The 14,876-nt window shown below is 40.9% G+C and overlaps 1 protein-coding gene across 1 annotated transcript in view; it reads left to right on the forward strand.

The window, feature by feature from the left end:
- opn7b (opsin 7, group member b) overlaps window positions 1–14,239 on the forward strand; it is a 55,497-nt gene extending 41,258 nt beyond the window's left edge. Inside the window, exons 4-6 of the mRNA XM_035160505.1 lie at window positions 994–1,121; window positions 13,252–13,586; window positions 13,689–14,239. Coding sequence (XP_035016396.1) covers window positions 994–1,121; window positions 13,252–13,586; window positions 13,689–14,189 — 964 coding nt within the window. The 3' untranslated portion in view covers window positions 14,190–14,239. The remainder of the gene's footprint in view (window positions 1–993; window positions 1,122–13,251; window positions 13,587–13,688) is intronic.
- The last annotated feature ends 637 nt before the right edge of the window (window positions 14,240–14,876 follow it).

Raw genomic sequence — 14,876 nt, forward strand, 5'->3', positions numbered from 1 at the left:
ACAAATGTAGTAGAATACAATGAATATTCTTTGATGAAGTTTACAGCTTTCACAAGTTTGACAGAGACTTTGATCCCGTTCGGTGATCAACTCGAAGTATAAGTGTGAATGCACCTAAATAATGAATCCTCGATGCGTCGTGACACCCGAACACATTCTTTTCGCTGTGTAAATGCAAATCCGTCCTGGGCCACACTTCCTCAGCCGACATCCCCTGACCCACTACAGTTTTGTAATGAACCAAAGATTTGATTGCTTTTTTTAGAGTCCATACATTGGTTTGTACATCAACAATATGAATATCAACACTGACCACCACATAAGGATTGATACTTTCTTCAAACTGGTAAAATCCTCGACAGCTAATCATTGATTCATTCAGCCCCTCCTGACCCCAAAACAAACATAAACCCACTGGCAATGGACACATCTATAAACTAAAACTGGATTAAAACATCTTGTCGTCTCTGCAAATATAAATCATGTACATGTTATATATAGTGGCCACAAGAGACATATTGAGGAAGCCTTTTAGATCCAGGTGTGAACAGGCACATGTATCAATCAGAGCAGATGTTAATACCATGTCTGACAAGAGCCAATTTTTACGCAGGCAGGTTTTCTTGTGAGTTAGCTAATGGCTAAGAAGCTCGTTCAGGGGGAGAATTTGAAATTTTCAAACATGGGATTACAGCTGAATTCAATAAATACATGGCACTATTCATGTGATTCATGTGAACACAACAGTTGGGCCAAAACCATCTGCGATCAGCACAACCATTTGACATCGGACGCTTTGCCAAAGAGAAGCAAACTCATGCAAGAGGTCAAAAAACAAACTAGAGATGACCCCAAAAGGAAATGTGTTCCCCACCCATGATCTACTGGGTATGAATTGTGTGATTCACTAGAGGGAAATTGCAGAGAAATCTTGGAGAATATCAAGAAAACGGTCAATAACAAATGTCCCCTTGTGTTTCTCTCTCCGATCAGGTGGCTGTTTAATGAAACGGTCTGTATGATCTACGCCTTCTGTGGCGTTTTGTTCGGCCTGTGCAGTCTGACCAACCTCACAGTGCTCTCCTGCGTCTGCTGGCTCAAGGTCTGCTGCCCAAACTACGGTAAGACGAGGACATTTTACATTTTAATGCTTTCCTCCAGCATTGCATATAAAACAACCATCATCACAGTATTACAACTCATTATTTCAAGCGGAAGAGTTCACTTAAAGAGCTCACACAGTGTGATTCATTATTGATACTGATTAGCTGTAAGGCTTCTTTACACATATTGATCACCACGCTTTTTCATTCTTGCCCTCTGAGCCAAAAACCTTGAATCTGAAGAGATGAATAATAAAGCAGCAAGGCCAGAGATTCAAGAGCTTGTTTCAAAGACAAACTGCCCATGCTGCAGTCATGTTGATGTTCAAGGCAACATTTGAACCCCTTTTAACTACATGATATGCAAAAAGGAAATGTTTTCAAGGGCCTTTTGCTGTTCTCTCGACGTTTGTAATGTCTTTCCCTGCATCTGCTTAATTTGAAAAGGTCACAAACCATCCAATAATTGGACTTGAACGAATGACTGTGAATGTTCTAAATCCACTGTCAGTAATTACTGATTAATTTAAACTTGTGTTAATTTTACTAAAGACCAGACTGAAAGAAAATCGAACACATAAAACAATCAGTTTTTTAGTGAATCTGTGTTTCTCTACTAATCATAGCTTGGTAACATTTACTTTCAGACCAAATATAATGCATTTATATGCAGTATTCAAACATACCCTCTGAGTCAAGGTTTTTTTTATAAAATGAAACTGAATTTGCTTTGTTACTGCTCATGTGTGTATATAATTTGAATGATATATATAACTGGTCTTATTTTTCCGCACCACTCATTGCAAGTCAGTTTTTCAGGGGTCTGTTGAGCAAGCAACGCACTCTACAGACCAAAGTCTGTAACTTTTCAGATTAAAAGCTCAGTAATTCAACTTGAAACAAAGTATTGCTACAAAATAATGACAATGTGCTTTTACTTTGTAAACAAATTGCTTGAGGGAAAGTGATTGAATGCCGCTGCCACCGCGAATTAAAAATAGAAAAATCAAGTTATCAAAATGATAGTTTTGGCCGGCGTGCCGCCATTTGACAACCACTGCCTTACAGCACGATGTGGTTTTAAAGGTATTTCAAGTGTTTATCAATGTACAGTATTCACCAACAATTATAAACTCTCAAATCAAGATGTTTTATTTTATTACAACTGTATTTCTCTGTTTGAGTGACCTCAGGAGGAATTATAGTATCTGACAATTAAGTAAAAAATATATCTTCACACAACAAATTTATAGTGGGTCATTAACCCCTTTATTCAATATTTAAATACTGCTAATGAATGCTGAGTATAGGGGGACTTACAGTGTGGTTGATTAGTTAATAACATTTAGGTAATTTTTTTGGTTTAAATTATTTGTTATGCAGATATCTTAAACTGGTGCGTGTTACTTACAACCCGTCCATGGCATTGTTGTTTAAGTGAATGTGGCTTTAAGTATTTGCACTCCCATTCAGTGCTGACAGACACGAAGCAGCCATTATGATGCTTTCAACATAAAATAGTTTGTATTATGTTCAATCAAAACAAATTCCCCACAAGCAGAGATAATTACATGGTTAACAGCTTTCGTCGTGTGGCAGCTGTTTAGAGTGATGTCAAGGTGAGAGAGAGATGTTGTCATTCTCATCCAGTGGATGTTAAGGTAAACTGTATTTAGTTAACAAATCCAACCTCAGAGCTCAGGAGAAGAAAACACCGCGAGATAAATATACCACATGTCAAGGATGTCTCTGAACCCATTTACACTTGTCATTTTAATGTTGTGTGCTTCCATATTCACGCTTGCTATTTTAAGTGCATACGCGCATTCACACTGACGAGTATGACAACGTGTAAATGTATGACAACGTGTAAATGAAGTATAAGTACCTGGAGGATGTACTCAAACGGTCAAAAAGTTTCAATTAATACTCAACACCACGAGGAGAGGGACCACCACCATGTTCCAATTTGTTAAAATAGGGCCCAAGGAAGCAGGACAAGTGGTCGGCACAGATGATGGAATAACTTCCATGTTGCATGACACAGGCAGCACACGCAAGAAATGAAATGCCTGTAGAAATACATACAATAACTCACAAAGGAACCTCTGCGCACAGTGTGCTACAGTGTACTTGTATTTATATCTGTGTGAGGACATTTTTGGAAAGTGAGCACATTTTGTCCAGTCCTCACTTTTTCACAGGGCTGTTTGAGGGTTAAGACTTGAGGTTTGGGGTTTACGGTTAAACTTAGCTGTAGGTTTGGGTTTGAGTATGGATAAAGCATTTGGTTGTGATGGTTAAGGCGAGGGTGAAAAATAGAAGATTGTGTGAACTGGCTGAAGGATCAGATTCAACACAGCACAAATAAGAGAAAACCCAGATTAGATTTACACACTGACACTTACATATAAACCTCTTTGTTGGTCGGATCACAAGTGTAACTGCACTATTGTCTTGGTTTTCTTGGGCTACATGCAAATCAGGGTCCGACCCACTCAAGTCCAGACGTTGTTGGTAAAGCAGCTGAAGCTGTGACTCAAAAACAAACACCAGAAGAAGAATGACTTATGTACTCAAGCAGTTAGTAACATCCACCTCACTACACCTATCAAATTAACAGCTAAACTGACAAATTGTTTTTTTCCCTTCTCTCATTCACACAACCTTCTCCACCGCACAGATCATCGGAGACTGGATCTGATAAGGGCTCAGATAAATGCTGCGACAGCTCAATGTGCCTTTTGTACGACTGAGCTGAAATCATTGGGCGCTGTTACTGTCGCTGTAGTAATGTAGGGAGAATGACAGCTAATTTATCTGCAGTTATCGCAGAGGACAGTTCCTGCAGAGGCTGAGTTCACCGTCTGCTTACTGGGACAGTAAAACATGGGAGAATTAAAGATGATTAATGTAGTGTTAAAGGGACAGTTGCATGTTCTCAACGTGTGTGCAGAATACAAATGAAATGGTGGAACTGTAAGACATCACAATCCCAATTCACTGCCGCCGATTCCCCTGAGCTTTCAACTGTATTGCAGGGTCTTCAGTTGGAGTTTGTTCAGTTTTCATTGGGGTGGACCTGTTGACATGACAGGCCAAAGTGATCACGCTTGATTCGGAAAACAAAGCCATTTCAGACATGTCCTGCAGTGCATCTTCAAAGAAAGACTTTCTCTGCCGTTTTCCTTTCACACATGCACAACCCGGCGGGGGTTTCTTTACTCAGACGGGTTCACAACGGTCACAAATTCTGTGCAGGATACAGGTGAGGGGTGGAGCAGCAGGCAGAAGCAGGACGTAAAGTATTGATTTAGCTGCGTTATTGTTGACAGCACGTAGACACTGGCGTCAGCTCTTATCACCGCAAACTCTTGACATCTTTGTCTGTGTCTTCTACGTGTGTGACATCCTCAGATATTTGTTTTCTTTTCATTTTTTTCATTTCTGCATCTGTCGCCGGGTTACAAGCTTCATCAACCACCCTCCACTCACTCATGGTGAGTCCACCCGGAGGATCCCCTGCTGTGTTCTCACATCAGATTCTCCGGACTTTCCGCAAACTTTATACCAGGCGGAAAAAGTCAGCAGAAACTCGGGAGGCTCTCACTCAGACATTTGCATTCACACATACACCTTCTCCAGAGAAACTGTGGAGGATCCTTGGAGTTCTGTGCATGTCTGAGAGCAGCTTAAGTCAAATAAGTGACACTGTATGGACGAATCATTGCAGATTCTGAGCCTGTCAACAGATACATTTTCATGACAACTAAGCAAACTCAATCGACTGATGAAAACCATGTAATGCAGCTTGGAGACCTGGGGAAAAAGCTAATAAGTGGACGTTGAGTTGACATTGTTTTACCAAACTTTCTTTCTCCAAGATTCAACAATGACTTTTAATGCTTAGAATAAACGTACCGAGTGGTGTGTTACGTAAGTCTGCACTCGTATATGCCGCAAGGTTAGTCAGTAGTCAGTGTTGTTGCCTTGCAGCAGAAAAGACCTGAGTTTGAACCAAAGTCTGCGTCACGTTTCCTTGTCCTTCTGTTGCTCTGAAGTTCTCCCACAATCCAAAGATCTGCAAGTTAGTTGACTTTGATAAAAAACACCCAGAGAGGACAAATACAAAAAATAGAATTTATCAAATTATCAAATCCCCTTTCTTCAGAGGTTATTGGTGGAATGTTGATTATTTACAGCATGTGGTGATCTTGAAATAAACACTGTGATGATGTAAAAGCAAGACAAGAAAACTGACACAGCCAATCAAATGTGCCCAGCAAGCAAATTTGTGATGTAAAATTATCGAGGGGAATAGTTGAAACAAAATCATAAATAATGTTTTGGGGGATTTTAAGTCCAAAGAAAGAGGGAAAGAGGTCACAAAGTGATACAAGCCGTCATGAATTACATTATCTTGTCCAAAAACATCCACCTACCCTGTAGATATTCATGTTTTTTTGTCGACTTTGTGATGATAAACTGTCACATCCATTAAAGATTTCAACGTTATCATGCAAATGAGTTCTGATGTTGTTCCAGGGCATAATTGCTGTCAGATAATTATTGAGTTAGGATTGCTTTCTGTCTCAGATTAAATACTTATGTAATGCCCTCTTTCGTATGGAGATACTCTCTCCCTCTCTCCCTCTCTCCCTCTCTCCCTCTCTCTCTCGCTCTCTCTCTCTCTCTCCTTTATGTGATGTGTCAATTCTCGGATCGGAGACATTTAGAAGGAGTGAAGTCCTGCAAATGCTGCGTAGCTCCAAAATGCAGCTTTAAATTGCAGAGAAATGTTAGACACATTTCTCAAAAGAGTAAATAGATAAAGAGGTGAATAAAATGTTTTAATAAAAATGAATAAATCCAATAGATTCATAAAAATACATAATATAAATCAATCCAACGAATGAATTCAACGATAATAAAATATGTTGTTTGTGCGGTGCACGTCGTTACCATTTATGCGTGCCTTCATATTGATTAGACAGGCAGAGGATTTGTGTTTTGCTCAAGGGCACAAACTCATGCGTGTGACCACATTCTAGCTGTAGTGGAAGTCTGTGACTCCTCAGTTTTCAAGCAGCTTCACTTAACATTAACTCTCCTTTTTCTGCACGTTGGTTTGATTGCAAACTGCTCAACCAGCAAATTGCTAATGAGCATCATTAATGTTTTTGCCAATTAAGCCACTGAGGATTAATTCACACGACCGGGTTTAATCCAAATCTCTCTGAGCAGCTCAGACAGTTGAAGTGGGATCCATATTGTCCTGTTTGTTAGAATGAATATATTTAACTCTGGATTTCGTTAAGAAGTCGCAAATAAGTGTATTATATTTGCACTTGATTAATTCATTTTCAGTATTTTTTCAAGGATCGTCACTCTCTCTTAATTTGCTCATTAAACTCTCATTAAATTTGTTGGGGTCTTTCTCTGTGAATAACAATTATTATTATTGCACCAATTAGCCATAATTCATAATCATCATAATTAATCTGAACAGCTAATATGCAAATGCGTGAAGTGGTAGCACTTGACAGACACTGCATATAAATTCATTTCACTCTGAAAACCTCTCGCAATCAGCTCCCCTCACCTCCATATTCTATGAATGGATGCACAGTCGGTTGTACTCTGCAAAACAGGTTCTTTGCACTCTCACCCATATAAACAGCACCACAGCGGTACGCAGAGCAGAGCTGATTTGACACAAGGCAAAGTACACAAGCAGAAAAATATCCAAACAAAGTGTAGAAGACGAAAAGAGAATAAAGCAGATTTGGTGAAGGAATAAATTAGCATAACACAGCAGCATGAAGCAGAAGGAATAGAACATGTGGTGCAGCCTGGATGAGTCAGAGTTCATATCCATCTTCATGAAGTTGGTTTATATCCAAACTTCGCAGGGCTTTGAAAAATTTGTGGGTTCTTTTTGAGATGCAAGAATTTCCCCCTCTACCTGTTAAAACCACTGCTGTCCTGCACAGCCCTCTCCTCCCCTGCAGGCCCCAGCTGGGAGGTAAAACTGCAGGGAGCGATAAGATGGAAGCATCTGACTTGTCGGAACTTCTGAATAAAATAGAAAATCTATCCCTGTCTATAAGATCAGCGATTGCTCCTGCCAGGCACACAATATTTAATATCAGGGCTGTGTTTATAAAAAGGCTTGTCTTGTCTGGTTTCTGGAGGAATAGTCTGTAACGCACAGTTTAAAACCCCAGAGGCCACAAGCCTCACAAATAAGTGTTTGAAATGGTAATGAGCACAAATAATGATGCTTTCATGAGATTTCTCTGTAAGAAACCTTGTATGAATGTGTGCCACTTACAGACACACTGTACTCTTTTTTTCTTAAGCAGTTTGTGTACGATAACAGTAGGTTCCCATGGTGAAACACGGATAAAAACAGAAAATGACCTAAAATCCCAGAAAAATAATTGCAGCCCTGCCGCAGCAGCAGTTTCACATCAGCACGATATTAAGGCTCGTCTACAGGAAAGAGTTTCATCCACGAGCTTCAGTTATCCACCTCACGCACAGACCATTTGTATTTCTATTCAGGCCCCAGTCCCCTTCTGAAACTGCATTTAAATTCACCAGATCCATATTTTTACTTGGATCTGCACCAAATTTCACCGTCTCACAAATATCTGTCCCCTAAACAAAAAACAAATTCTATCTTGCACTATTAAAGAAAGTGAAAAAAAAATTATTCCCGGATCTACACCCTGATAAGTCCTGTTTTGCGTAATCCTGTTAACTATAAAACAAACAGAACAAGACAAACATCCGCAGACGAAAGCATAACCTCCTTGGTGGAGGTGATAAACCCATTGGTCTGCACAGGCTGCACAACATAACTCATAACACCTGAGTAACTGTCACGCCCCGGCTCTAGAAGCCGTGACAAAGAGAGAGGGAGACGCAGGTTGAAAGCCAAAGGATGAGTAATCTATTTAAATAAAATTGTCTGACAACGAACATAACTCAAACTAAGCATGTAATGAGGTGTGTTCATCAGTGGAATCAGTAGTGAGGGAGTGAGTATGCATGAGTGAAGCATATGTTGTGAGGGGGGATGTTGGAAGGCTGAGAATAGAAGCAACGACGAGGCATGAAAGACCATCACACACACCCTCCCATCTGGAGTTCTGTTTAAACTGCAAAGATTTCCCATCTCTCCCTTGGCTTGTCAATGCCCCTGCTGGCCTCCGTCAGTATTGCCACCGGTCGATTGAGCCTTTCCACCACCTCAGCATCCACCTGTAGGCTCCTGTAGGGGTAAAAGACATTTGCTCATCACTTCCCGTTTTATCTCTCTGTTATATCCATGTAATCATATCTGTGGAAGTGATGAAGTTGGAGCCAATAGACAACAAAGTCTAATTATGTTCTGCTGCTGTAAAAACTATTTCAAAGCTGAGTTGTCAGACTGAAGTTCTCTCTTATTGTGCACCACCTGTTCATGCAGATGTGCGTGTTTGTGAGATTTGATCATTAGCACCATCAGCGCCCTTGAAGTTGTTTTTGTTTTCAGACAAGAATACATTTTTACACTGAAGAGATTAAAGTCCTGCTGTCAGACATCAACAATACAAAAATTTTAAAAAACTAGCGTCAAAACTCAAAATGACTCCTTTGTTATCTGGCACTAGTTTGGGAAAACTGATAAGGGGATGTGGGACAAAAAGGCCAAACTAAACACTTTAAGGAAATGTGTGCACAACATAGGTGTGTAGGTAAAAAGGCGCAAACAGTCTCAAATGAAAGTTGTTGTTTGGACTCTTCATCCCTTTTGGGCGCAAACTGAAAAGAACCTGCTGAGGTCACATCCTTTTAACGTTGTTTACAGTCGTCGTAATGCGAGCATCACTTCAGTGCGTCGGCATCTTCGTCTCTTAAACACCATTGGCAGTTTAAAGTAGCTTTACTGAACTCTTTCTCATTATGCAGCTCATTTATCATTATGTAATTTACTCCAGACCATTTCTTTAGACAATTTAGACCACTTCTCTGAAGAGGCCTCAAACTATGAAACAGACACAAAATTATATATATATATATATATATATATATATATATATGTGTAATTGAATTTTTTAGCCACAAGCTGAATGTTATGTGTTAAAATGTAAAACTTAAACAAAAAATAAAGCAAAAAAGCAAAGATTCCCTGTCTACAGGCACCAAACATGTTAAAACTGAAGTTGTTAGAGACTTTAAATCCGCCAGAACGATTTCCTGGCTGATAAACAGGAGCAGCTGATGAGACCTAAGGTAGCAGAAGAGTGGCAGCATTAAGGAGATGGGTGAGCTTATTAGACAGTGCCTCTTCCTGTCTCTCTTTCATTAGTTCTTCGTTTTCCACCTCACGTGGATATTGCTGTTCTTAATAGACCCCTGCTGACAAATTTCCCTGCACTTGTTGATTTAAAAACAGCACATGGGTCTAGTGCATCCTGTAAGGGTTCATTTGTAGCCGTCCATGAGTCAATCAATCCATCAATCAAATTTTATTTTTACAATTTTAACAAGGTGCAAAATTGTCTGTCCTTAACCCTCAACAAGAAAAACATAAGAACCTCAGAGAGAGCCACACGTGAGGGATCCTCTCCCAGCACGGACAAAATTGCGTGAAACTGAACGCATCAACCAAAATAACAGTATTTACATCATTGATGAGAAAAAATAGTTTGTGACATAACGGAAAAGTGTGTCAATGTTTGAAGTATTTATTCATCAGAAAATGTATGATAAAGATAAAGGGAGCAGCAATGACAAATGAATTGAGGAGCTATTGTATTGTATTGTATTGTAATGGTAGAATATGTGAGAAGGCATATTGTATGTCAAGCAGTCTTGTTGTAATCATAGTCCAGGATCAGCTGCCACCACGATCAGGATCCACCATCTTGATCCACCACCTCTATCAGGATCCTCCACGATCAGCATGAGTGCTGATGAGCCTGTTACTGCTGGATCGAAGCGCTCATCCTGCCCCGGTGCGGTTCAATAAATTAAAGGATCTGACAACCGTTAGGTGAGGCAGGAATAACAGAGAATGAAGAGGGTGGCTGGGGGATTGCCTTACAGTTAAAGAGGATTGATTCACTTTTAACTGACAACAGAATCAATTTGCCCTCCCGATTAGTGCTATTGGCAGTGTCAATTGAGCCCTTTTAGTTACAATTGAGGTTGTGCAGATCTCAATTACACTCGAAGCCTAATAGTGTATTATTGTGAACACGTTAGACAAATGGCAAAAGCTGGTATCAGGATTTCCACTTAGTGCAAATCTATAGACTGACTCTTGACTCTGTGCGACACAGGAACCAGATTTATTGCTGGATACTCAATTTAGCCAAAACCATTTGGATTTAGCTCCTAAAGGAAATATCTGACCCTTTAACTGCTAATTACGCCACTATGTCCACCAGCTAGTCGCTGATAGTTTCTGCTGTTTGGTATCCTCTTCTTGTTCGGACAAAAAGTTTGATATTTGGGTTTGGGAGCGGGTTGGATGGGATATCTATTCGATTTTTTTACACCAAAACAACGAACAAACATGACTATCTTGAATTCAAACGTTGCAATAATCTATCCGAACATTCATGTATCAAATTACAATACTAAACCTCAGAGTTAACCAAAAACAGGCAACGTGATGAAAGTAAACTGGTACTCCTACTGTCAAACAAATACAAAGTGAAAGCGTTAAAACACGCAGGTTTTCATAGCAATAGCCCGATAATGTGGCAGATTGGGAGACGACGGGGTCTGTGTGTCTCCTTGCAGCTCCACTGTGCTGTCTTTGGAAGGTTCCTGGTTCGAATCCCGTTTCGGTCAGTCGGAGTTTGCATGTTCTCGCCATGTTTGCATGGGTTTTCTCCGGGTACTCTGACTTCCTCCCACAGTACGAGGTTAGGGGTTAGGTCAATTGGAGAATCTAAATTGACCAAAGGTGTGAATGTGAGTGTGAAAAGATGTTTGATACATGGATACACCGGCAACCTGTCCAGGGTGAACCCCGCCTCTGAGCTGAGACTGACTCCAGCTTCCCCCACGAGGATTAGCAGTATAGATAACTAGGAGCATAACGCATAAGCACAGCCTCCACAATTTCCTGTTGCTCTCTGCACTGACTGTCCAAATAAAGGCAAAATGCCCGAAAAACAATACTTTATTGAAAAGACAATTATTCATGGCATTCAGAGAGCTGGAATAAGATTGAAAGTCGATATTGGCAGAGCTGAGGTATCTGAATCAGAGGAAAAAATTGTTTGCTGCATCCCAGTTTAAAATGTCAGAGCATGTTTGAGGGCTTTTGTTGGAAATTGAGTCCGGGCCCCCTGAATAAAAAGAGCTCAGGTTGAATCCTTCACGTGCCAATCAGAGGGCTGGAGAGTGTGATCGGTGAAGGGATGCGTCACAACAGCTCAAAGCCGCCTGGAATATCTAACAGCCCCCTTCCCAAGCACCACAGGGCTTTATCAACACCACCACCCACCATCAGCATGAACTGTGAGAGGGGTTGACATCCAGCTCAAGAGGCTGTGTGGTACCTTAGATAAAGCTCCCTGTGTTCTCCTCTCTGAAGAAGCCCTTGCTGTCTAAATCAATCACACTCATTAACTCATTCACAAGTATAAAAACAACCAACAGAAACACACAACAAACGATTGCAATCCAAATGCAATCCATGCACATTCGATATGGAGTGATCTTCATTAAAATGTCAGCTCCACTTGTTGTATATTTTAACATTATCCAAAATGTTTCCAATAATGTTCACACCTCGAGAATTCCACAATTTAAAAAAAAGATACGAGTTTAATTATTTGTCGACCTTTAATTGCGTTATATCCGCTTTATATCCGCTATTTTTGTTTGTTGTGCAACATGAATAACACTTTTTTTTATATAGCTTCATCCATGAGCATGATTTGCACCTGAGTTGTGTCAGAAGTGAGAAAACAACTCACACACTCCCACACTGCATCACAACTAGGTCTTTTGTTTGTGTTTAGATTGGGAGACTCCTGGTGCTCGAAGTTACATTATGTACGTTTAATAGCTCTGGACATGAATAAAATACAAGAATTAAGCTATGCAACTACAAAAATGTGTTATTGCAGCAATATCCATAATACAAAGAAAACTAGTCCTTTATGTTTAGTGTATTATGTCATCATGGTGGTGAATGGAGAACGATAACAGGAATAAGGAACTTTAACTGCCAACGTTCTGGTGATTAAACTTTTTTCTATTTGTTTGAAGTCCATCGTCTTTTTAGTTCTGGAGTAAAGCAAATGAGCTTGTGAGGCACTCCAGTTAAAAGGCATTGTGCGATCTCCCACACCATATATGGCAATAACGGCTAGTTTGGGGAATCACAATTACGATGCTGCGGCACAGGGGCTCGCACACCTCAAGTTCAATCCTGGTGGAAATATATAACATGAGCTGGAAAAATATTATGTTTTCAGCGAAAGTTTAAAAAAATATAACGGAAGAAACTGAATGCAACTATCGCAGATTTCATTATTTGAATATAGATCCAGATCCATGATTACTTAGAGCAAAAGTAGTAGTGACTGTGTTTCCTTATACGAGGTCCTGTGTGCAGAGGGTTGAGATTGTGGCGAGAACAGGAAAAATAGTTAGTATAGATTTTCAAAGGGTTTTTCTCACATACTTTTAACCTCTAAGTAAACATGCCATGCAGCTCCCTCTCTCTCCTTGCACACAGAATAATGTTGACGTATGGGTCCGTGGCATTATGAAGATTACTCACTTCACATGTGCATTCCTGTGGGCCATGTGACCTCTTCTCCAAATGAGTCAGAGTTCAAAAATAAGCACTGGTCAGGACAAAAGAGAATTATCATTCTCTTTTCTTTGTCACGTCTACATGCCCTTCTTAGGGAAACGTTCTTCATCACTCATTGCACAATATCTCTCAGATTCTTCCTCCTTCTGTCTTCCTCCCTCTCCTCCTCACACATCGTAACCAGACCCAATGTGCTTTAGTGGTATATTGTTGCTATACTCTTGTTTCTTATCCTTCCCCTATGTCTTTATTTGACAGCAATGGCTCCACTCAACTCACCCTCCTCTGCCTCTGCCCGGTTACATTTCTCAGGTAACAAGTTTTCGTACTGCCACGCCGGCCTCCTGGTTGCTGGGGTCTGGTGCTATGCTGGAGTCTTTGCTGTGGGGCCCCTGTCTGGCTGGGGAGAGTACGGGCCCGAGCCTTATGGGACGGCATGCTGCATCAGCTGGCATGCACCCAGCGTAAGCACTGCAGCTATGACCTACATCATCTGCCTCTTCTTCTTCTGCTACATCGTTCCGTGCACCGTCATCTTCCTGTCCTACACATTCATCCTGCTGACCGTGCGGGGCTCCCGTCAGGCTGTGCAGCAGCACATGTCCCCACAGAACAAGATCACCAATGCACATGCACTTATCATTAAGGTAACTGCATGCTGTATAGTTTCACTATCCAATTTATTCACAAGTACACATGTTATTTACATGATAAATATACATTTGGTGTGTGTTGTTGTCTCTTTTCAGCTTTCTGTCGCAGTTTGTATTGGTTTCTTGACAGCATGGAGTCCATATGCTGTTGTGTCCATGTGGGCAGGGTTTGGTGACCCAGCATCTGTACCACCCATGGCTTTTGCCCTGGCAGCCATCTTTGCCAAGTCCTCCACCCTCTACAACCCTATTGTCTACCTGGTCTTCAAGCCCAACTTCCGCAAGTCCCTGTGCCGCGATGTGGCCCAGTGCAGGAGGACACTCTGTGGAAGTCCGTGCCAGCACAGCTCTGCACAAAAGGGAACTTGCGGACAGCCTCATCACAAAGAAGAGTGCAACTCAACAAGGTTGTCCAACGGGCTACCAGAGAACCACAGGACCTGCAGACACTGTCCTTGCCCTGAAACAGTCCTTGGTGACAGAGAAAACCTTACAGACAACAGCCCACAGAAGACTGCAAGGATACTTAAAGGATCTCTGCACAACGAGGTGGCTATCAGTCAGCTCTCCAACGAGATGCAGAGCGACTTCCTCTAGAGGAACAAACGCACCCACACAGTGAGAAGGTGAAAAATCAGGAAAAGACAGCAAATATGAAGGTTGAAGACACTAACTGCAAGTGAGGGGAAACAATGAAAATATAATTAAAGATGAAACGATAAAGATTGACTGAAGGGAAGGGAAGGGGAACTTTCTTCATGCCTCAAATATGTGATACTGCCAAAATAAACATGGTTACAGAGTTAGAAGCCAACACAGAAGGATAAGTGAGTCAAACAGCCAGCATGCAACAACAGATGTGTGCATCAATATTTCATCAGGTCAAATTAGCCTGATCACCTTTACTGATCAGCACTAAGAGAATCCAGAGTCACAATGCAAATCAATTCAAGCTGGATTTAGAGGGAGGAGCCGATACTGAAACTTTGTGCTTGCTCAACTAGCTTTTATGTGTTTATTAAAAGTACTGTATTTGTTGTTAGAAGTATTTATTCATGCATGAAGAACCACAGGGCCGCTGATGTTATCGAATAGAGAATTAGTCATGCACCCTGATTGCTGAAGATTAACGGTACGAGATTTGAATTAAGAGCCATTGCTTTAGCTACAGTGTGTCGGCCTCTGCATTCATCTTCATAAATAGGCCTTTTAATGTTTTTTGGCTTAGTGAGCCCTTAGTTACATGTGTAAAAATGGACATGGACATTTTACCCCAGGGTGGTT

Source organism: Hippoglossus stenolepis, chromosome 6 (genome assembly GCF_022539355.2).
Source record: "Hippoglossus stenolepis isolate QCI-W04-F060 chromosome 6, HSTE1.2, whole genome shotgun sequence".
In the NCBI taxonomy this organism is placed as follows: Eukaryota; Metazoa; Chordata; class Actinopteri; order Pleuronectiformes; family Pleuronectidae; genus Hippoglossus; species Hippoglossus stenolepis.